We start from the raw sequence: 24,778 nt of genomic DNA, 5'->3' as shown, positions 1-24,778 counted from the left end.
AAATTCACTCTCCTAGGATGCATTTACAACAGCATATCTTGCCGAAGAGTATGAGTCTGTTTCTATATTTATACTGTAAGAATTTTCAAGCAAACAATATTATTGTTAATGTTATCATAATGAAACTGTAAAAGTGTTAAGATAGTAACTAGTCAGTTTCTCTCAGATATTACTCCACTGCTATTTCAATTAGCACACAAATGCATATAAAGGTGTCCAGAACATTATTTATAACATTAAAGTGCTATTATTGAAATCTATAATTTATACATCACCCCTCATTAATCTTAGGTTTTGTAAATTTATGCTTATTATTCATTGAGAAAGTCTTCAATTCATCCCTAAATATCTTGCAGTCAACTCAGTCTTTGTATTCCTTCCATCACGTGACTGACCAGGAATCTTTCCTGATCTTGCCACTTTCCATTGGTGTGAGTTGAAAGGGTTGGCCAGCTGACGATCAAATTATTTGGCCGTGTTGTGAACACCCCTTGTTTGGCCATCAAGTCTCTTGTGACTCAAACCCATATCTTCAGGCTCCAAGGACATTATCTACTGTACCACAAAACTGTCCCTATCCTTATGTAAACCTGAACAAGACCTGCCAGTATTCAGTCACATAGTGGCTTTTCCAGCATCTGCAGTCATTGTTTTTACCGATTTCGAAGCTCCTTGGATGCTGCCTGAACTGCTGTGCTCTTCCAGCACCACTAATCCAGAATCTGGTTTCCAGCATCTGCAGTCATTGTTTTTACCTAGTGGATCCTAGCTGAGCCCAACATGTCACAAACATTCTCTTATTATAAATGGATGACCTAGATAGATAGAGTTCTGTTTACAGTTTATAGTGCCGTCCACAACATCAGGATATCCAAACAGTTTGTTTTTAATTAAGTGAGTAGTTTGAGATGTAGAAAACATGGCAGCCACTTTGTACACCCAGATGCAGCCAACCTGTTAATTTGTTTTATTATTATTAAGGGTGTTCAGTGATAAACATTGGCCATTGTAGCAGGGAGACTTTTTTCCTGTACTTCAAAATGAACATTTTATGATCTTTCTAGCTGGAAAGCATGGGTCTGTAATGGAATTTTGGATGAATTTTGAATTTCAAATTCGGTTTACAAATGAGCAACTCGAGTCTCAAACCAGTGCCCTCAACTTAAATAAGTCTAATTACAGAGATATGAAGAAAGAGACATTGAAAACAACTTGGGAAAATCACTAAGGGGAAGGTCGGAGAATAAGCAATGGGAGACATTTAAGCAGATATTTCATAACACTAAACAAAAATTTATTCCAGTCAGTATGAAAAACTTGTTGGGAAGGATTAATAAATGCAATCAAGGAATCAAAAACTAAGGCAAACAAAGTGATGAAGTTAATGGTAGGCCAGAGGATTGGGACTGTTTTTAGGAATCAACAGCGGATGATTAAAAAGCTGATAAAAAGGGAAAAAATTGACTATTAAAGTGAAGTGGCAAGAAATATAAAAATAAACCAGAAGACCACCTACAGGTTATTTGTATCATCGATAGTCCCAGGTGGGGTGCCGGAAAACTGGAGGTAGGCTAACATGGTGCCACTATTTAAGAAAGGTGATAAGGAAAAGCCAGGGAACTATGGACCAGTGAGCCTGACATCGTTGTTGGGCAAGTTGTTGAAGGGAATCCGGAGGGACAGGATTTACATGTATTTGGAAAGGCAAGGATTGATTAGGGATAGTTAGCATAGCTTTGTGCGTGGAAAAGCATGTCTCACCAACTTGATTGACTTTTTGAAAAAGTAACAAAGAGGATTGAGGAGGGCAGAGCAGTAGACTTGATTCTATATGGACTTCAGTAAGGTGTTCGACAAGGGTTCTCATGGGAGACTGATTAGCAAGGTTAGATCTCCTGGAATACAGGGAGAACTAGCCATTTGGATACATAACAGGTGGTCATGGAGGATTGCTTTTTAGACAGGAGGCCTGTGCCTGGAGTGGTGTCCCAGCAAATGCTGGGTCCACTGCTTTTTGTTACTTATATAAATGATTTGGATATGAAGATAGGTATATTTAGTAGATTTGCAGATGACACCAAAATTGGAAGAGTAGTGGACAGCAAAAAAGGTTACCTCAGAGTACAACATAATCTTGACCAGATGAGTCAATGGGCTGAGGAGTGACAGATGAAGTTTAATTTAGATAAATGTGGAATGCAGTATTTTGGAAAAGCAAATCTTAGCAGGATTTATAGGGAATGCTGCTGAACAAAGAGATCTTGGAATGCAGGTTCAGAGCTCCTTGAAAGTGGGCTTTTGATATGCTTTCATTTATTGGTCAGACCAGTGAGTATAAGAGTTGGGAGGTCACGTGGCTGTACAGGACATTTGGTTAGGCCACTTTTGGAATAGGGATTGCAATTCTAGTCTCCTTCCTATTGGAATGATGTTGTGAAATTTGAAAAAGTTCAGAAAAGATTTACGAGGATGTTGCAAGGTTGGAGGATTTGAGCTGTCGAAGAGGCTGAATAGGCTGGGGCTTTTTTCCCTGGAGGCTTATAGAAGTTTATAAAATCATGAGGGGCATGGATAGAATAAATAGACAAGGTCTTTTTCCCTGGGGTGGGGGAGTCCAGACCAGAGGCCATAGGTTTAGGTTGAGAGGGGAAAGATATAAAAGGGACCTAAGGAACAACTTTTTCACATACGGTGGTGCGTGTATGGATGAGCTGCCAGAGGAAGTGGTGGAGGCTGGTACAATTACCGCACTTAAAAGGATCTGGATGAGTATATGAACAGGAAGAGTGTAGCGGGATATGGGCCAAGTGCTGGCAAATGGGACTAGATTAGGTTAGGATATCTGGTCGGCATGGGCAGGTTGGACGGAAGGGTCTGTTTCCATGCCATGCATCTGACTGTAAGTCTATTAAAGGAAAGAGATTCGCTAAAGTAATTGTGGAACCCTTGAAAGTTGCAACTGGGAAAATAATAATGGGAAACAGGAAAATGGCAGTTAATTTAAATCCAGTATTTTGCATTCATGGTGAAGGACAAATTTATAATTTTGAAGATAACTAATAAGCAAGGTGTAAATAAGAGGAAAGATCTTGTAACAGTCTATCAGAAGGGACAAAGTGTTTGGCAGACTAATGGGACTAAAGGCATAGAAGTCAACCAGACCTGATGACTTTAATCTATGGATTTTAAAAAAAGTGATAACAGCGATAGTGTAACGTATTGGTTAAAAATATTTCAGAACTCATTGGATTCCAAGTGGCTTCCAGCAGATTGGAGAATTGCTTAAGTGCTATCCCTATTTAAGAAGGGAAACACAAAGCAGGAAACTATAGACCAGTTAGATCTGTCCTTGGGGAAAATGCTCAAGTCCATGATTAACGATAAAGTAAAAAGGCATTTAAAAAAGCCTAACACCATAAAACAAAGTCAACATGGTTTTATGACAGGGGAATATCTAGCTTGATAAATTTGCTAGAGTTCTTTGAGGATATAACAAGCAAAATTGATAAGAAGAGGGTATTGGTAGAATAAAATAGTAATTGATTGTCACTTGTATTTTTTATAAAAGATATAGTGGAAAATGTTTTAATTCGCCATACTATGATGCCTGTATTAACCATGAAGTGCCACATAAAAGATGCAAGATAAGATCTCGGGTATTACGGGTATTGGTATTAGCATGAATTAAAGACTGGTTAATTTCCAGAAAACTGTGAAATTCTAATGGGTCTTTGTCATTTGGATACATGTAACTAATGTAGTGTCACAAGGGTCAGTCCTGGGGCCTCAACTATTTGCTATCTATGTTGGTCACTTGACTGGATGGGCAGAGTGTAACGTATCCAAATTTGCTAATAGTATGAAAATTGGTGGGAGGACATGTTGTGATGAGGACATAAGGAAGTTGTAAAGGGACATTGATTGAATGAATAAGTGAAAACTTGGCAGATGGAATTTCATATAGGAAAGTATGAGGTCACATGTTCTAATAGTGATATTCAAAATGAAGTCAATCATTTAAATGGGGAAAGACTGCAATAAAAGTGCAATGCAGAGGGATTTGAGTGTTCTTGTGCATGAAACACAAAATTGGCATGCAGATGCAGCAAGCAATTAAGAGGTTAAATAGAATTTTCCCCTATTTGCTGAGAGATTGGAGTATTTTTTTAAAAAAGGAAGTATTGTTAAAACTGTACAGGGTGTTGATGAGCTTCACCTGGAGAACTGTTTTAAAAAAATTGGTTCCTTATTTAATAAAGGATAAACTGGCATTCAAGGCAGTTCAAAAGAGATTTACGAGCTGATCCCTGGGATGAAGGGGTTTCGTTATCAAAAACAACTCTAAGTTAGGCCTTTATTCATTCTTAAGTTTGGAAGAATAAGGGATGTTCATATTTATAAATACAAGATACTGAGGGGAATTTACAAGCTAAATTTTGAGAGGGTATCACCACTAGTGAGGGAATCTACATAGTTACAGAATAAACACTGATTTAAAACTGACGTGAGGAAATTTCTTTTTCCCAGAGGGTAGTAAATATGTAGAAAACTCTACCTCAGAGTTGTGTAGACTAGATCATTTAAAAAGGGGGTAAATATATTTATTTTAAAATATCAGGGAGTTGAGGACTATGATGAGCTGGCAGAAAAGAGTCGAGGTCTGGGTCAAATCAGTCATGATCTTATTGAATGGCAGGGCTGGCTTAATGGGCCAAATGGCCTACTGCTTCTATTTCTTATGTTCTTACATTCTTTTACATTCACTGAGGGAATGACCAGGCCCTTTATTTCAACATTTTTAGCAGGGACTTAACACCTTTTATAATGCAACTGTCTTTTAATACTGTACTGTAATATTAGCCAAGATTTTGCACGCACTATGGAGCCAGATTTGAACCTACAAATTTCTGACGCAGATGTTAGAGTGTTACTTTCTGAGCCTCAGTTAACATTTATCAGAATGGAAACACTGATTGGCATTGTCTCGACCACTGTGGAAACATAAGACTGTCAGTATGTATTACAATCTACTGAAATCAACTCCCCTTAATCTCCGTACTTCCATACCTTTAGCTAAGAAGTCTCTAAGGGAGCTCCAGTAAAAATATTATTTTCTCATAAAAAGAAGTTTAAATTAATATTTATATATTATTTTGGTGACTTTTGTTTCTCTCTGAAAGGGAGCTATAAACCAGCAGTAAGTTCCTGATTTGACATTTGCGCCATGACATCTCAGTACGCTTATATAAAAATTTAGCATATTAAAAATTAGCACTGAAACAATGCCAATCAGTGTTTCCATTCAACTGAGGCTCAGAAAGTAACACACTAACTTTTTGAGTCAGAAATTTGTTGGTTCAAGTCTGGCTCTTGATAATATCCCATTGACATTTCCTGAAACTCACTCCAGTGCTGGTATATTAGGTGATTTTAATTAGATCTTTAAAGTTGTGTACTTCTTTTGACAGACAGCCCTGACATCCTCCTCAAGATTTGGCCACTATTATAATGTATCTAAAACAATGAGTACCGAGCTCCAACAATCAGTCAAGTTCCATGAATTTTTCCTACCTAATGAAGTTCCATTGGATTTAGCAGTGACTGAATGTGGGTGAGTTCCTGTGTGCATTGCAAGGGGAACCTAAAAAGTATGGATTGCATAAATGACAAAACTGCAAATTTCTGTTCAGTCAACCCAGTAAATGAAGTTGCCGCACCATTTGATATTTTAAAATAGTTTTGTACAAGTATTCCCTATTGATTCAAAAAATATTTTGTTCATTCTACAATATTCTATCCTTCTGTAGAATAATTCAGAATGTTGATTACAATTTTTATGTTTACTTATCTACATACAGCCTTACTACTGTTACTTGTAGCTTACTTTAAATGTTTATCCAATTAAAAGTGCTGAATTATAAATATTAAATAATTTAACTATATATTTGATTTATTTTTGAAGTGAATAAATAGCTATATTTCATGGTTTTACTCTATAAGGGATGATCTGCAGCTGTTTCTCTTATCATTTGGTAATTAATATTCTGTTTAACTCATGCTTGACTGAGCAGATATGCATGCACAGTAACACGATTAAACCTACACCAAGTTGCTTCATTTTAAAAAAAAGGAACAAGTTTTAATTGCAAACATTCATAGAAACAGGAAAAAGATGATTTGAAAAAGCCTAGTTTCAAGTATATAATGTAGTGTGACTTGAGAAATAATTCTGCTCTGGGGAAGTTGTGATCTCTTGTCAATTCTTACAGTATAAGACATTTTAATTTATTTCCTGTATGCTGAATTCACATCTGCTGCTTAACACTGTAGAATCTTTCTCCAATTGGTTTTGCAAGATCAGCAAATTCTCATTTCATTAGATCTTAAAAGTAGGTGGAAGGGATTAGCAGGCAGACATTATTAGCAACAGAAAACAAGTTGCTACTGAAGTTTCCATTGTACTTTGTGTACAACCTGATCAGCATGTCTCGCATTTCTTATTCAGTATTTTTAATTTACTTAGTGTCTTTTTTTGTATTTCATCTAATGACATGCAGCAATCGTCCTCTGAAACCTGTATTTCAGTAGCTGCTGGTCTAACGAGTAGCTTCCACATCGCACAAATGATTTCTCAAGCTATACTATTTGTTATACCTCATTGTAAGTAGTGTTGAGCTAAGTGACAAAGGAGGCATGACACCAACAGCCTGCATTTATACAGCACATTAGATAAAGTGTCTCAAGATACTTAATTACACTGCACATAAGTATGCATTGTCATTTGTATAGTATTTAAGTATTACTGAAAAAAGCATATTTTGTGGGAAGCTTTTCATCTTGCAGTCTTGAAGGCAAATCACAAATGTACTAATTTAAAAAGAAAACCAACATTTATGCTGTATGAGAGGAGAGTGATGATTGGTTGGCTCCTGGAATCTGAGTGGTAGAGGTGTTGTCACGCCAATTGCACCAATTAACAATAACAGACCATGAACTGTGAGGCTTTGTTTAAATTTTAAGCCATGTAAGTTGACTGTGATTGGTTAAGACCTTGCCCTGAGAAATGTACCAGCAAATGAGAGTAACGTATTTTATTGAGTTGAAACAGACACTGTACAGATACATATTCCCTCTGTGTATTAAAATATATAGCTTCCAATACATCAGCAAGTAATTAAGGGAATCAAGAGTTATGGTTTAAAGGTAAGAAAATGAAGTTGAGGATTATTAGATCAACCATGAATGAAGGAACACACTTGATGAGATGAATGGCCTACTTCTGTTCTTATATCTGTGTTCTGACTTTCAAATATGCTTCACTGCAAGCTCAACTGATAATCCTAATTTGATTGTCTACATAATTCTTTGCACACTCAAGATTATTCCACAAATGTTTTCAAATTGCAGAATCTTATCTAATTGTGGACAGTGTTATGAGTTTTGCAAGCACAGACTGAATAGGTACATTTAGTACTTTGCTTGTTTTGAACAGTGAGGGATTTATATGATCTGCCAACCTATAAGACGTGTGGGCTACAAACCTGGCGTAACACTGGCACCAAAATTCATTCACACATCGATCATTTGTGTGCTAGACAGACCATTTTAGGTTTGACGACAGCACCTTCATAGTGAAAGTTGCCACTCATGAAACAGCATTACCACACATTGTGTGTGTGAAAAGGTCTTAATAGCAGTTAATTTCTTATTATGCATCAGTAGAGGATGGTAGACCAATGAAGAGAACACAAATTAAGAGTGGAGTTGAGGAACACATCAATGTGGGTTTCGAAAGCAGATTGTTAGAGGGACAACCAGAGTGTGATTTAAGGGTTTAGTTGATAATCTTATGAAAGTCAAAACAAGCCATTACTTTACTGAAGAAGCTACAGGAACATAAGCGTAGCTTGAGATAAATGATGTGCTAGGATTGTGTATTTTCAGACAGTGAGAAAGATAGAATTGATGATATTAATGGCAGGAACCAAAAATGTGCTTCTGCATCAAGAGCTTTGGGAGAATTGTTGGCAGTGACTAACTGCAAAAAAACAATGATTCTCAAACTATTTTCCAATGTGACACCATTTTAAGACTTGAAAATTAATATGACTCCAGGGGTCAGCAAAAAATACAGCAAAAAAAGTTTGCATTTGGAATACAATTATCAAAATCCAATTAAAGATCAATATAAAGTATGTCATATAAATCTGTAACAGGAAAGAATGTGATAAGGATGCAATCGACCACCTCCTGCCAATGAATATCAGATTGTTACGACACAGAAGGACGGCACTTGGCACATTTGTTCTGTTACCTAGTTCCAAACATCTGCCTTTTTCCTCCTATCCCTGCAAACAATTTTCATCCAAATAATCATCCATTGCCCTCTTGAACACTTCAATTGAACCTGCCTCCACCACATTTCTAGAAGCAACAAAACTGCAAATGCTGGATCCAAAATAGACAAGCAGGAAGCCACTCCAGAAGAAGGGTTATACCTGAAACATTGGACTTCTCCACCTCCTGATTCTGCCTGGCTTGCTGTACTCCTCTAGCCTCCTGCTTATCAACTCCACCACATTTCTAGGCAGTGTGTTAGTAACTACTTGCTGTCTGAAAATGTTTTTTTCTCACATCACCCTTGCTTCATTTAGACATCACTTTAAGACTAGAAGACATAGGAGCAGAACTTAGGCCATTCAGCCCATTGAGTCTGCTCCACCATTCAATCTTGGCTAATAATTTTCTCAAACCCATTCTCCCACTTTCTCCCCATAATCTTTAATCTCCCTGTAATCAAGAGCCTATCTATTTCCACTTTAAATATATTCAATGACCTGGTCTCCACAGCCTTCTGTGGCAGTGAATTCTATAGATTCACCATGCTCTGGCTGAAGAAGTTTCTCCTTATTACCATACTAAAAGGTCTTCCCTTTACTCAGCTCCTAGTCTCTCCTACCAATGGAGATATCTTTCTAACATCCACTCTGTCCAGGCCATTCAATATTCTGTAAGTTTCTATTAAATTATTCTTCTAAACTCCATCGAGTATAGACCCAGAGTCCTCAAATATTCCTCATATGTTAAGGTTTGCATTCCTGGGACCATTCTCGTGAGGCTCCCCTGAACACGCTTCAGGGCCGATACGTCCTTCCTGAGATATGGAGCCCAAAACTGCACACAGTACTCCAAATGTGGTCTGACCAGAACATTGTGGAGCCTCAGAAGTACATCTTTGCATTAATATTCAAGTCATCTCTAAATAAATACCATTGTTGCATTTGCCTTCCATATCAACCTGCAAGTTTATCTTGAGAGAATCCTGGACTAGAACTACCAAATCTCTTTGCACTTCAGACTTATGAATTTTCTCCACATTTAGAAAATATTCCATGCCTCCATTCTTTCTGTCAAGGTGCATGACCTCACACTATCCCACGTTGTATTCCATCTGCCATTTCTTTGCCCACTCTGCTAACCTGTGCAAAGCTTTCTGCAGCCTCCCCGCTTCCTCAATGCTACTTGTCCCTATACCTATCTTTGTATCATCTGCGACTTAGCCGGAATGCCATCAGTTCCTTCATCTGGATTGTTAATGTGTAAAGTGAAGATTGTGGTCCTAGAACTGAGCCTTGCGGAACACCGGCTGTCATCCTGAGAAAGACCCTTTTATCCCCACTTTCTGCTTTCTGCCAGATAGCCAAGCTTCTATCCATGCCAGCACCAGCCCATAACACCATGGGCCTTATTTTACTGAGCAGCCTCCTATGCTGCACCTTCTCAAAGACCTTCTTGAAGTCCAAATAGGTAACATCCACTGGCTCTCCTTGGTCTAATCTGCTTGTTACTTGCTCAAAGAATTCTAGCAGATTTGTCAGTCATGAGTTCCCCTTGATGAAACAAGCCAACTTTGCCTTATTTTACCATACACTTCCAAGTATTCAGAAATCTATGACTTCTTGTTCATTATTCTTTTACAAGCAGGAACAGCTTCTCCCTGTCTATTTTATTCAGTCCATTCATGATTTTGAAAACCTCCATTAAATATCCCCACAACCTTCTTTCCTCCGGGGAGAAAGTGCCAACTCCATCAATCTATCCTCATCCCTGAAGTTTCTTATGCCAGAAACCAATCTCATAAATTGTTTCTGCACTCTCCAATGCATTTGTATCTTTCCTATAATATGACACCTACAACTGTATGCAATACTCCAGCTGATGTCTAACAGGTTCAACATCACCTTCCTGCTCTTGTACCCTCTGCCCCTATTAATGAAGTTGAGAGCACTGTATGCTTGTTTGACTATTATCTCCACCTGCCCTGCTACCTTCAGTATGCACCCAAATCCCTCTGCTCTTTAACTCCCTTCAGAATTGTACCCTTAATTTATATTGTCTTTCAATTTTCTTCCAGCCAAAGTGCATCACCTCACACTTTGCTGCATTGAATTTAAGCTGCCATCTATCCACTCTCGCCGCCAACTCATCAAAGTCTTTTTGAATTTTCACACTGGCCTCCTATAGTTCACAATTTTTGGAAACTTATTGTTTGAAATTGTCCTCTGCATACAAAGATCTACATCATTAATATATATATATATTATATATATATATAGAATTCCAATAGTGACCCATGGGCAATTCCATGAAACTTTCCTCCAGATTGAAAATATCCATTGACCATTGTCTGTATTCTATCAGTTAATTTTGTATCCATGTTGCTACAGTCTCTTTTATACCATGATCTGTAACTTTCATCAAACATGTTGCACTGTGTCAAATGCCTTCTGGAAATCTCTGTATATCACATTAACACTGTTACCCTCATTGACCCTTTTCTGCTTCCTCTTCAAAAAACTTCAAGTCCATTAAACAAGATTTCTGTAGTGATTATGACAAAGTCAGCCAGTGGACCTCATTAATATGAACTCCTTGATTGGACCAATCTGGAAGCCCTGGCTGACCGATAAGAACAAGCACGTTGGACATCCTGTTCACTCTGGCACTCTGGTTCTGCGGGAGATGGATTAGTGTCAAGAGCTCTTCACAAGTAAATAACAAGTGACGAGGTGAAGGAATACCGGCCTCTGTGGAATTAGTTCAGTTTCCTCTTTAGAAATCCATGCTGATTCTGCCTAATCAACCAACTTTCTTTCCATATAATTAGTAATTTTTGCTAGAATAATTATTTTTAGAAGTTCTCCATGTCTGAAGTTAAACTAACTAGTCTATAATTGTTGGGATTGTCTTTATAACTTTTCTTGAACAATCGTCTTTGCAGTTCTCCAATCTTCTCGCAACTCCCCTGAGCCCAGGGAAAACTGAAAGATTAAGACTAGGGCCCTGCAATTTCTTCACTCACTTCCTTCAAATTCCTTGAATGTATCTGACCCTGTCCCGTGTCTTGTCAGTCTTAAGTGCCAATAATCTATCCTAGGTTTCTTCCTTATTTATTTTAGAACCTCTGTATCTGGAAGGATTTTTCTCTGTTACAATGGTCTGGGCAGCATCTTCTTCTTTTCAAAGACCTATACAAAGTATTCATTTAACACCTCAGCTATGTTCACAGCCTCCAGGTATAAATCCCCCTTTTGATCTCTGCTCAGCTCTGCTCATCCTTTAACCGTTTTATTGTTGATATGCCAAGAGAAGACTTTTGGATTTCCCTTTATGCTAGCTGCCGGTCTCTTCTCATAGTTTTTCTTTACTTCTCTGATTTGCTCTTTCACCTCCCTCCTAAACCTTCAGTATTTCTGTTTATTCTCAATTGCATTTTGTGTCTTACACCTTAAAAGCAGGTACTTTCTTTCTAATGTTAATTTCTACCTCCTTTCTCATCCAGTGAACTTTGGATTTGCAGCCCTTTCCCAATGAAGGGCTGTTGCCCAAAACATTGATTCTCCTGCTCCTCAGATGTTGCCTGACCTGCTGTGCTTTTCGAGCACCACACTGTCGGCTATGGATTTGTTTGTCCTACCTTTTCCAATAAGGGAATATACCCTGACTGTACCTGAACTATGTGCTCTTTAAAGGTGACCCATTGTTCAGCTCCTGTTCTTCCTGGCAATCCAATCAATCCTGCTCAGCTCAGTTCTTGGTTCGTTAAAGGCAGCTCTCTGCCAAATTATTTTTCTTTCTCTGGATTGTTGCACCTCATTCTCCAATACAATCCTAAATCTCATGATATCATGATCACTTTCTCCCAAATGTTGCCCCTCCCCACCCATTAATAATTGGTCCACTTGACCCACCTTATTTCCAAGGGCCAGGTTCAATAATACATCCTTCCTTTTTAGACTAGATACAACTGCTGTAGGAAACTTCTCCAAACAGAATTTAGCAATATTTGTTCCTCATTGCCCCTTACATTACCAGTATCTCAATCTATGTTTGGATAGTTGAAGTAGCCCATGTTGGCATTCCTCTGTAGCTTCTCTATAGATTTTCTCCTTTATGTTCTTTCTGCTAGTTGGTAATTTATAAACTACACCAAACAATGTAATTGTTTTTTTTAAATTCACTCATGGGACATGGGCGTTGCTGGTGGCCAGCATATATTGCCTGTCCCCAGTTACCCTGGGAATGTGGTGGTAAGCTGCCTTCTTGAACTGCTGCAGTCCACATGCTGTAGGTTGACCCATAATTCCAGGATTCTGATCCAGTGATAGTGAAGGAATAGCGATATATTTCTAGGAGAGGATAATGATCAGCTTGGAGGGGGACTTGCAGGTGATAACATTACCAGGTATTTGTTGGCCTTGTTCTAGGTGGAAATGGTAGGAGTTTAGAAGATGCTGTCTAAGGTGACTTGGTGAATTTCTACAGTGCATCTTGTTGCTACTGAGTGTTGGCAGTGGATACTTGTGGATGTGGTGCTAATCGGGTGGGCTGCTTTGTCCTGAATGGTGTCAAGCTTCTTGAATATTATTGGAGCTGAACCCATTCAGAAAAGTGGGGAGTATTCTATCATGTTCCTGACTTGTGGCTTGTATAGGGAGTCAAATCGGGAGTGATTCGCTGTTGTGTTACTAGCCTCTCACTGCTCTTATTGTCACTGTGTTTATATGGTGAGTCCATTTGAGTTTCTGGTTGATGGGGATCCCAAAGATGTTGATAGTGGGAACACCACTGAATGTCAAAGATGGTGTTTAGTTTCACTCTCACTGGAGATGCTCATTGTCTTTCTTTTGTGTGATGTGAATGTTACTTGCTGTTTGGCAGCCTAAGCCTGGATATTATCCAAATCTTGATGCATTTGAACATGGACTGCTTCAGTATTTGAGGAGTCACAAATGGTGCTGAACATTGTACAATCATCAGCAAACATTCCCACTTCTGACCTTATGATTGTGCAAGGTCATTGATGAAGCAGCTGAAGATGGTTGAGCCAGGACATTACCTTGAGGAACTTTTGCAGAGGTGCCCTGGAGCTGCGTTGGCTGACATCCAATGAACTTGACCATCTTCCTATGTATTAGCTATGACTCAAATCAGTGCAGAGTTTACCCCTTGATATTCATTAATTCCAGTTATTTCAGGATTCCTTAATGCCGCACACAGTCAGATGCAGCCTTGATGTAAAGGGCTGGCACTCTCACCTCACCTTTGGAATTTAGCTCTCTTATCCATGTTTGAACCAAAGCGCAGTGAGGTCAGTAGCTGAATGGCCCTGGTGGAACCCAAACTGGGCATCACTGAGCAGGTTATTGCTAAGCAGGTACTGTGTGATACTGCTGTTGGTGACACCTTCCATCACTTTAAGGATGATCGAGAGTGGACGTGGGTGGTAATTGGCCGGACTGGATGTGTCCAACCTTTTGTGTACAGGACATACCTCGGCAATTTTCCATATTGTCAGATAGATTCCAATGTTGTAACTGTACTGGAACAGCATCCTTTTCATTCTGTAACTCCAGCCAACTTGACTCTGTCCTTGAGCCTGCTGAGACATCTGCCTTCTCTGGTACTGCAATGCCCCCCTTATCTTTCCTGAACAAAAGTGGTTGAGTAACTCCTCCCAATTATCAAGGAGCTCCTTCGAGAACCACAATGCAGTTTGTGTCCATCTAGAAGTACACAGACATGATCTTTACTGCATGGCCAGTTCAAAATAAGTGTCACTAATCATCATATATGGCCTTTTTCAACCAAACTAAAGTCTTTGACTCTTAAGTGCAAATGTCTGTACTCATAAATGAAAGAGTATCAGATACGCAGGATTGTATAGTTAGGGTAGAAATCAGATCAGCCATGGTCTTATTGAATGGCAGAGCAGGCTCAGAGGGTCAGGTAGTCTAATGTTGTTTCTTCTTCGTATGCTTGTAAATTTATCATCCTTTTTCACCTACTCCACAAAGATATCCAGGCCTCATCCTCACCAATGCAATCACCATAAATCATATCCCAATTACAACTTGCATCATTCAAGCCCGTCCTCCGTTTTCCTCACTGAAATACTGCACATCATCTCCAACAAATTGTCCTCAGGGGTGGAGGTAATCTACAGAACAGATAGAAAACTGTTCAATCTATATTGCCTCCAATCCAAAACTTCCATCTCAGTCATGGAGTTGATGCTTGTGTGCACACTAGACTAGTTTTTTTTTTAGTTTCAGTAGTCTCGTTGGGAATTTAGAATAGTGAGAATGGAGGTTAGGGCAGTTGGATGTTTCTCCTGCAGATTGGGACGTAAGGCTCGCCAAAAGCGTCCCTGCTGACTGCAACTGTGGGAAGTGCACCCAACTTCAGCTCCTCGAAAACCACGTTAGGGAACTGGAACTGGAGTTGGAGCTGGATAAGCTGCAGATCATTTGGGAGGCAGAGGACGTTATTGAGACGAGTTACAGGGAGTTAGACACTCCTCAGGTACAAGGAGAAGGTAGGTGGGTTACCATCAGGGTACAGAAAGGGGAGGGATCCCCTCTGGCTGTTCCACTCAACAACAAGTATACCGTTTTGGACACTGTTGTGGGGGACGTCTTAAGCAATGGGGCACAGATCTCTGGCACAGAGTCTGTACTTGTTGCTCAGAAGGGAAGGTGGGAGAGGAGCAGCGCATTAGTCATTGGGGACTCCATAGTTAGGATGTTTGTTGCAGATTCCGGGATTTAGATGTTTCAGTAAGAACACGAAGATGGTAAAAGGCAGGGGGGCATTGTTAGTCAAGGGCAGTATTATGGTTGCAGAACGGACGTTTAAGGACTCCTCTACTGAGGTAGTATGGGCTCAGGTGAGAAGCAAGAAAGGAGAGGTCACCCTATTGGGAGTCTTCTATAGGCCTCTGAATAGTTCCAGAGATGCAGAGGAAAGGATAGCAAAGATGATTCTCAATAGCAGCGAGAGTGACAAAGGTAGTTGTTATGGGGAACTTTAACTTTCCAAATATTGATTGGGAATACTATAGCTCAAGCACTTTAGATGGGTCAGTTTTTGTCCAATGTGTGCAGGAGGGTTTCCTGACACTGTATGTAGACAAGTCAACAAGGGGTGAGGCCACATTAGATTTAGTACTGAGTAACGAACCCAGTCAGGTATTAGATTTGGAGGTAGGTGAGCACTTTGGTGATAGTGATTAGATCATGCTTAACTTAAAGATGGAAAGGGATAGGTATATACTGCAGGGCCAGAGTTATAGCTTGCGGAAGGCAATAATGATGCGATTAGGCAAGATTTAAAATGCATAGGATGGAGAAGGAAACTGAAGGGGATGGGCACAATTGAAATCTGGAGCTTATTCAAGGAACAGCTACTGTGGGTCCTTGATAAGTAAGTACCTGTCAGGCAGGGAGGAAGTTGTCGAGAATGGGAGCCATGGTTTACTAAAGAAGTTGAATCCTTTGACAAGAGGAAGAACAAGGCTTATTTTAGGATGAATCATGAAGGCTCAGTTAGGATGCTTGAGAGTTACAAGTTAGCCAGGAAAAACCCAAAGAAAGAGTTAAGAAGAGCCAGGAGGGGACATGAAAAGTCGTTCGTGGATAGGATCAAGGAAAACCCTCAGTCTTTCTATAGGTATATCAGGAATAAAAGAATGACTGAAGTAAGATTAGGGCCAATCAAGGAAGTTGTGCGTTGAGTCAGAGGAGACCGGGGAAGCACTAAATGAATATTTTTTGTTAGTATTCACATTAGAAAAAGACAATGTGGTTGAGGAGAATACGAGATACAGGCTACTAGACTAGATGGGATTGAGGTTCACAAGGAGGAGGTGTTAGCAATTCTAGAATGTGTGAAAATAGGTAAATCCCCTGGGCTGATGGGATTTATCCCAGGATTCTCTGGGAAGCCAGGGAGGAGATGCTGTGTCTTTGGCTTTGATCTTTGTCATCATTGTCTACAGGAATAGTGCCAGAAGCCTGGAGGATAGCAAATGTTGTTCCCATGTTCAAGAAGGGGAGTAGAGACAAGTGAGCCTTATTTCAGTTGTGGGCAAAGTATTGGAAAAAGTTAGAAGAGATAAGATTTATAATCATTGTTGTGGTTCTGTTCGCCGAGCTGGAAATTTTTGTTGCAAACGTTTCGTCCCCTGTCTAGGTGACATCCTCAGTGCTTGGGAGCCTCCTGTGAAGCGCTTCTGTGGTGTTTCCTCCGGCATTTATAGTGGCCTGTCCCTGCCGCTTCCGGTTGTCAGTTTCAGCTGTCCACTGTAGTGGCCGGTATATTGGGTCCAGGTCGATGTGTTTGTTGATGGAGTTTGTGGATGAGTGCCATGCTTCTACGAATTCCCTGGCTGTTCTTTGTTTGGCGTGCCCTATAATGGTAGTGTTGTCCCAGTCGAATTCATGTTGCTTGTCGTCTGCGTGTGTGGCTACTAAGGATAGCTGGTCGTGTCGTTTCGTGGCTAGTTGATGTTCATGGATGCAGATCGTTAGCTGTCTTCCTGGAACAACACTACCATTATAGGGCAAGCCAAACAAAGAACAGCCATGGAATTCGTAGAAGCATGGCACTCATCCACAAACTCCATCAACAAACACATTGACCTGGACCCAATATACCGGCCACTACAGCGGACAGCTGAAACTGACAACTGGAAGCGGCAGGGACAGGCTACTATAAATGCCGGAGGAAACACCACAGAAGCGCTTCACAGGAGGCTTCCAAGCACTGAGGATGTCACCTAGACAGGGGACGAAACGTTTGCAACAAAAATTTCCAGCTCGGCGAACAGAACCACAACAATGAGCACCCGAGCTACAAATCTTCTCCCAAACTTTGAATTTATAATCATGTAGAAAGGAATACGCTGATGAGGGATAGTCAACATGGTTTTGTGACGGGTAGGTCGTACCTCACAACCCTTATTGAGTTCTTTGAGAAGATAACCAAACAGGTGGATGAGAGTAAAGCAGTTCATGTGGTGTATTTGGATTTCAGTAAGGCATTTGATAAGATTCCCCATGGTAAGCTATTGCACAAAATACAGAGGCATGGGATTGAGGGTGATCTAGCAGTTTGGATCAAAAATTGGCTAGCTGAAAGAAGACAGAGGGTGGTGGTTATGGGACATGTTCATCCTGGAGTTCAGTTACTAGTGGTGTACTGCAAGGATCTGTTTTGGATCCACTCATGTTTGTCATTTTTTATGAACGACCTGGATGAAGGCATAGAAGGATGGATTAGTAAATTTGTGGATGACACTGTAGTCAGTGGAGTTGTAGATAGTCCTGAAGGATTTGAGGTTACAGAGAGGCATAGATGAGCTGCAGAGCTGGGCTGAGAGGTAACAAATGGATTTAATGTAGACGTTTAGTGTGAGGTGATTCACTTTGGAAGGAGCATCAGGAATGCAGAGTATTGAGCTAATGGTAAGATTCGTGGTAGTGTAGATGAGGAGAGAGATCTCGGTGTCCCAGAAAGTTGTTGATAGGTTGTTAAGAAGGTATATGGTGTGTTAGCTTTTATGAGTAGAGGGATTAAGTTTTGGAACCCTGAGGTCATGCTGCAGGTGTACAAACGCTGGCGTGGCCGCATTTGGAGTATTGTGTATAGTTCTGGTAACTGCATTATGGGAAGGATGTAGAATTGTTGGAAAGAGTTCAAAGGAGATTTACTAGGATGTTGCCTGGTATGGAAGGAAGGTTTTACATGGAAAGCCTGAGGGACATGAGCCTGTTTTCGTTGGAAAGAAGAAGGTGGAGAGGTGACTTAATTGAGACATATAAGACAATCAGAGGGTTAGATAGGATAGACAGTGGAAGCTTTTTTCCGTGGATGGTAATAGCTGGTATGAGTGAGCATAGATTTAAATTGAAAGGTGATAGATATAGGACAGATGTCAGAGGTAGTTTCTTTACTCAGAATGTAGTAGGGGTGTGGAACACAGTGCCTGCAACAGTGGTCAACTCGCCAACTTTAAGGGCATTTAAATGGTCATTGGATAGTTGTATGGACGAAAATGGAATTAAGTAGGTTAGATGGGCTTCAGATTGGTTTCACAGGTTGTTGCAACATTGAGGGCTTGTACCGCGCTGTAATGTTCGATTTTCCCACTCTGCCTTGCCCTTTGATTAAGATCAGTGGTGGAATTCTGGAAATTGTAGACCATTCTCTGTATCTTGAGAAACCTCTGCTTGATAAAGGCAGACATAAACAAAATTCATCATAAACTCTAATGTGCCAGATTAGTCTTTGACTGGCTGAAGAAAACAGAATTTGAGGAAGTGAATTTCAAATCCAAGACTGAGGTCATGGTTTTGTGGGAAGTGATGGTCCATAAGCTCCTACATGTATTGGAGATGTGGACAGCCTACTGCAGCCACCTTCCAACATTGGAAAGGTACCACCAGTTGATGTTCATGTCCGAATACAAGAAAGGCAATCCAACAGATTCTCTCTTTCCCAGTTATTATAGAGTCATAGAGACGTACAGCTCAGAAACAGACAGTTTGGTCCAACTCATTCATGTCGACTAGATATCCCAACCTAATCTAGTCTCATTTGCCAGCACCCGGCCCATATCCCTCTAAAAGCTTACTATTCATATACCCATCCAGATGCCTTTTAAATTTTGCAATTTTATCAGCCTCCACCACTTCCTTTGGCAGCTCATTCCAGGCACACACCACCCTCTGCGTGAAAATGTTGCTCTTAGGTCCCTTTTATATCTTTCCGCTCTCACCCTAAATCTATGCCCTTTTGTTCTGGACTCCCCAATTCCAGGAAAAAGACCTTGTCTATTTACCCTATCCATGCCTCTTTTGTTACTTCAAAAAATTCAATCAAGTTTGTGAGACATGATTTCCCACGCACAAAACCATGTTGACTATCCCTAATCAGTCCTTGCCTTTCCAAATACATGTACATCCTGTCCCTCAGGATACCCGCCAACAAATTTCCCACCACCAACATCAGACTCACTGGTCTGTAGTTCCCTGGCTTGTCCTTACCACCTTTCTTAAATAATGGTACCATGTTAACCAACCTCCAGTCTTCTGGCACCTCACCTGTGACTATCAATGATAGACATACCTCAGCAAGGAGCCCAGGAATCACTTCCCTAACTTCCCACAGAGTTCAAAGGTACACCTGATCAGGTCCTGGGAATTCATCCACCTTTAGATGTTTCAAGGCATCCAGCACTTCATCGTCTGTAATATGGACAATTTTCAAGATGTAACCATCTATTTTCCCACATTCTATATCTTCCATGTTCTTCTCCACAATAAACACTGATGCAAAATACTCATTTAGTATCTCCCCCATCTTCTGCGGCTCCACACAAAGGTCACCTTGCTGATCTTGGATGGGTGCTATTTGCTCCCTTGTTACCCTTTTGTCCTTAATGTATTTGTAAAAACCCCTTGGATTCTCCTTAACTCTATTTGCCAAAGCTATCTCATGTCCCCTTTTTGCCCTCTAGATTTTCCTCTTATGTATACTTTCACTGCCTTTATACTCTTCTAAGGATTCACTCGATCTCTCCCGTCTATACTTATGTTTTGTACATTTTCTTAACCAAACCTGCAATTTCTCTAGTCGTCCAGCATTCCCTACACCTACCAGCCTTTCCTTTCACCCTAACAGGAATATACTGTGTCTGGACTCTCGCTATCTCATTTATGAAGGCTTCCCATGTTCCAGCCATCTCTTTACCTGAGAACATCTGCACCCAATCAGCTTTTGAAAGTTCTTGCCTAACACTGATAAAATTAACCTTCCTCCAATTTAGAACTTCAATTGTTAGATCTGGTCTATCCTTTTCCATAATTATTTTAAAACTAATAGAATTATGTTCGCTGGCCCCAAAGTGCTCCCCCACTGACACCTCAGTCACCTCCCCAGCCTTATTTCCCAAGAGTAGGTCACGCTTTGCACCTTCTCTAGTAGGTACGTTTGCATACTGAATCAGAAAATTTTCTTGCACACTCCTAACAAGTTCCTCTCCTTCTAAACCCTTAACACTATGACAGTCCCTGTCTATGTTTGGAAAATTAAAATGCCCTACCATAACCACCCTATTATTCTTACAGATAACTGAAATCTCCTTACAAATTTGTTTCTCAATTTCCCACCGACTATTAGGGGTTCTATAATACAATCCCAATAAGGTGATAATCCCTTTGTTATTTCTCAGTTCTATCCAAATCACTTCCCTGGATGTATTTCTGACAATGTCCTCCATAAGTACAGCTGTAATTCTATCCCTTGTCAAAAGCACCACTTTCCCTCATCTCTTGCCTCCCATTCTATCCTTCCTATAGCATTTGTATCCTGGAACATTAAGCTGCCAGTCTTGTCCATCCCTGAGCCACATTTCTGTAATTGCTATGATATCCCAGTCCCATGTTCCTAACCATGCCCAGAGTTCATCTGCCTTCTGTGTTAGGCCTTTTGCATTGGCATAAATGAAGTATAATTTATCAGTCCTACCTTGTTCTCTGCTTTGTTCCTGACTGTTTAACTCGCTTCTTTTCTCAACTGTACCAGTCTCAGATTGATATCTTTCCTCAGTATCTAACTGAGTCCCACCACTGCCTCCCAACAGATTCCTCCAAGATCCCTTGTGGGTGCCCAGCATTGAACAGCTTTACTGAGCAGGAGATAACAGCTCATATGCCTCATATCCTATCCATGCCCCTCATGATGTCATAAATCTCTTAGGTCACCCCTCAGCTTCCAATGCTCCAGGGAAAACACCCGTTGTGGTTCTGTTCGCCGAGCTGGGAATTTGTGTTGCAGACATTTCGTCCCCTGTCTAGGTGACATCATCAGTGCTTGGGCGCCTCCTGTGAAGCGCTTCTGTGATGTTTCCTCCGGCATTGGGCTAGGAAAAACACCCTTAGCCTATTCCTATAGCTCAAATCCTCCAACTCTGGTAACATCCTTGTAAATCTTTTCTGAGCCCTTTTAAGTTTCACAACATTCTTCTGACAGGAAGGAGATCATAATTGCACGCAATATTGCAACAGTGGCCTAATCAATGTCCTGTACAGCTGCAACATTACCTCCTAACTCCTGTACTCAATACTCTGACCAATAAAGGAAAGTATATCAAATTAGATTAGATTACATTACAGCGTGGAAACAGGCCCTTCGGCCCAACAAGTCCACACCGCCCCGCCGAAGCGCAACCCTCCCATACCTCTACATTTACCCCTTACCTAACACTACGGGCAATTTAGCATGGCCAATTCACCTGACCTGCACATCTTTGGACTGTGGGAGGAAACCGGAGCACCCAGAGGAAACCCACGCAGACACAGGGAGAACGTGCAAACTCCACAGAGTCGCCTGAGGCGGGAATTGAACCCGGGTCTCAGGCGCTGTGAGGCAGCAGTGCTAACCACTGTGCCACCGTGCTGCCCAAAATGCCGCCTTCACTATCCTATCTACCTGCGATTCTACTTTCAAGAAGCTATGAACCTGCACTCCAAGGTCTCTTTGTTCAACAACGCTCCCTAGGACCTTTCAATTAAGTGTATAAGACTTGCTAAGATTTGCTTTCCCAAAATGCAGCACCTCCCATTTATCTAATGTAGCACGAACAGCCACGTTTCTGGTATTGACACTGGCTCTAATGTAATGAGGGGTACTCATTCCATCTGCCACTCCTCAACCCATTGGCCCATCTGATCGATATCCCATTGTAACCTTCTTCACTGTTTACTACGCCTCCAATTTTGGTGTCATCTGCAAACTTACTAATTATACCTCTTATGCTCACATCCAAATCATTTATATAAATGTTGAAAAGTAGTGAACCCAGCACTGACCCTTGTGGCATGCCACTGGTCACAGGCCTCCAGTCTGAAAAACAACCATCTACCATCACCATCCTCTGTCTTCTACCTTCAAGCCAGTTCTGTATCCAAATGGCTAGTTCTCCCTGTATTCCATGAAATTTAACTTTGCTAACCAGTCTTCCATGGGGAACCTTGTCGAACACCTTACTGACGTCTATATTGATCATGTCCACTGAACTGCCCTCATCAATCTTCTTTGTTACTTCTTCAAAAAATTCAATCAAGTCCGTGAGATTTGATTTCCCACAAACAAAGCCATATTGACTATCTCTAATCAGTTCTTGCCTTTCTAAATACATGTAAATCCTGTCCCTCAGGATTCCCTCCAACAACTTGCCCACCACCGACCTCAGGCTCACCAGTCTATAGTTTCCTGGCTTGTCCTTACCACCTAGTTTTTAGATTCATAGATCAGTACAGCTTTCCTCAGCACAAGTGTATTTTTTGAAACAATTTTTTCTTAAATAAAATCTGCTTTTGAGGAATCAATGTCATTCTTTATAAGTTTCTGTTCATGTATAATTAACCATTGGGGTTCTTGTACGGAAGTGTCCCTACCCCAGAGGAATGTCATATCACGCTGAAACAAGTTGCTACAAAAAAAATTAACTATTGGAAGTGTGTAATTCTAAATATAGTTTTGCTAACTGGAATTTTTATAGGTTTAACTTTCATTGGGAATTTGACAAAACCGCACTTTGATCTGACTCTGACCTATTCTTTTCTGCTGTAGGATTTATGTGCCCTGCTGTGCGTTTGCTCTGTTGCCAATAGTTACTTGTTAGTAGGTTGTTTTAGGGACTGGTACAGCATTTTGCAGCACTATCCTTTTGATGACCTGTGCACTATCATTCAACCCAAACAGCAATGGACAGATGATAGTCTCCATCATGGTTGTCATGAATAAAAGGATTTTGGGCCATCTCTCAATCCAGAATGCTGTGTTCATGAGCCCTCTGTATAGAAATTGGCAGAAATCTAACAATCATTTTAATAAAAGTGGCCAAGTGAAAATTATCTTGACCGAGAAGGTGATTAGTTTTCTGAGGTCAGAAGAAATTTCGACACAAAGACAGGAAATGCATAACTGAGCAAATAAAGAGAAAGAGGGGGTTACATTTCCTGTAAGTATCTTTCTCAGAACTCAGCTGTATTCTGAGAATCAGTACGTAGCTTTGTCAAGATAGTGTATAGAAAACCTGTATTGTAAATAATGGGGAGTAAACTGAAATATGATCCATTCTCCTCACTGTCAGTCTGCATCCTAATGTAGTGAAATTGCTGTACATTTCATATTTTTGCTTAGTAAAATATAATAAGTGGAAAATACCCTTGTGATTAATGTATAGAAAATCATCTGTTTATTCAAAAGCATGCATTTGTTAAACACATTCTGCCTGTCCCCATCAACACATTTGCTCCCATATGTTAGCACTTGAAACTCTCTCGAGATGTGGGGTGACAATACAATAATAAAGGTGATAATTATTTAAAATGGAGATGTTTCATTTGGCAAAATTATTCACACTTTTGGTAACAAATGTTAAGAATGCAGTTACTCTAACTGTTCTTAAATAGATCATCAAAGTCCAAGGAAAAAGTCTTCAAGCCATTTTTCTGATTTAAGTATGACTAAATAACTTGCAATAATTCTTAGTGATCATTTTATAGTCTTTGAGCTGAGCGTTCTTAGTGTGTCACATACTTAATAACACAGAAATTATTAGAGAACTATAAGGAATGCAGAGGAGATTTGTTAAAGAAAATAAGAGTAAGGATAGTTTAGCAGGGAAGAAAAAAAGATCAAAAAATCTTTTTGTAATCAAACAAATAATAAATAGTCAAAGGAAGCGCGAGTCTGAAGGATCAAAAAAAAGGACACCATTTTAGTGGAGTCAGAGGGCAAGGTTGGGGCACTGATTGAAAATATTTGTCTCATGAAATAAAGAAATATACCAATATTGCAGGAAAGCAGGATGTAATAGAATAAAAATCAATTAAAGAAGAAAAACCTAAAAAGACTCAAAGGAAAGTTGGTACCTTGCCCAATAGGAGGCTTCTACCTTACTGAAGAAAGTAAAGGTGGATATTATGAAGAATATAGCCACGATTTAAATTCTTCTTGGAGATGGAGGTGGTGCCAATAGAATGGGAAATTGGAAATTTTAAGCTCAAGATTTTCCTGAACGGAGAAGAGGGAGAAACCTGGCAACTACAGCCCCATCTCCATCACATTGTCGAGACAATGAGCAAAATAAAATGAATTAGTATTTGGAAAATAATTAAGTAATAAGTGAACGCCAGCCTGATTTCTTAAAGACAAATTGTCTTTGACTCAATCAGGTTCTTTGTTGAAATAATGAAGATGGTTCATTAGGGGAACATAGTTCATTATCGTGAATATGGACTTCCAACACTGTTTGTTTCAAGTTGTGCCACATGACAGTCCTATGTAAAAAAATGGATACTCTTGGAATTAAAGAGACATCAGCATGGATAAAAAATTGATGAAGGAACTGAAAACAGAAAGTAAT

General features: G+C 40.1%; 1 protein-coding gene across 1 annotated transcript in view; it reads left to right on the top strand.

The window, feature by feature from the left end:
* Window positions 1-24,778, top strand: part of elp4 (elongator acetyltransferase complex subunit 4) — a 277,183-nt gene that overhangs the window by 87,295 nt on the left and 165,110 nt on the right. The window contains exon 5 of the mRNA XM_043705557.2: window positions 5,469-5,611. Within this exon, the coding sequence (XP_043561492.1) occupies window positions 5,469-5,611 (143 nt within the window). The remainder of the gene's footprint in view (window positions 1-5,468; window positions 5,612-24,778) is intronic.

This window comes from Chiloscyllium plagiosum, unplaced genomic scaffold (assembly GCF_037043375.1).
Source record: "Chiloscyllium plagiosum isolate Xiang-an unplaced genomic scaffold, Cpla_swu_hap1 HiC_scaffold_18, whole genome shotgun sequence".
NCBI lineage: Eukaryota > Metazoa > Chordata > Chondrichthyes > Orectolobiformes > Hemiscylliidae > Chiloscyllium > Chiloscyllium plagiosum.
The sequence above is the reverse complement of the archived record's forward strand: the minus strand, read 5'-3'. Positions and strand labels throughout refer to the sequence as shown.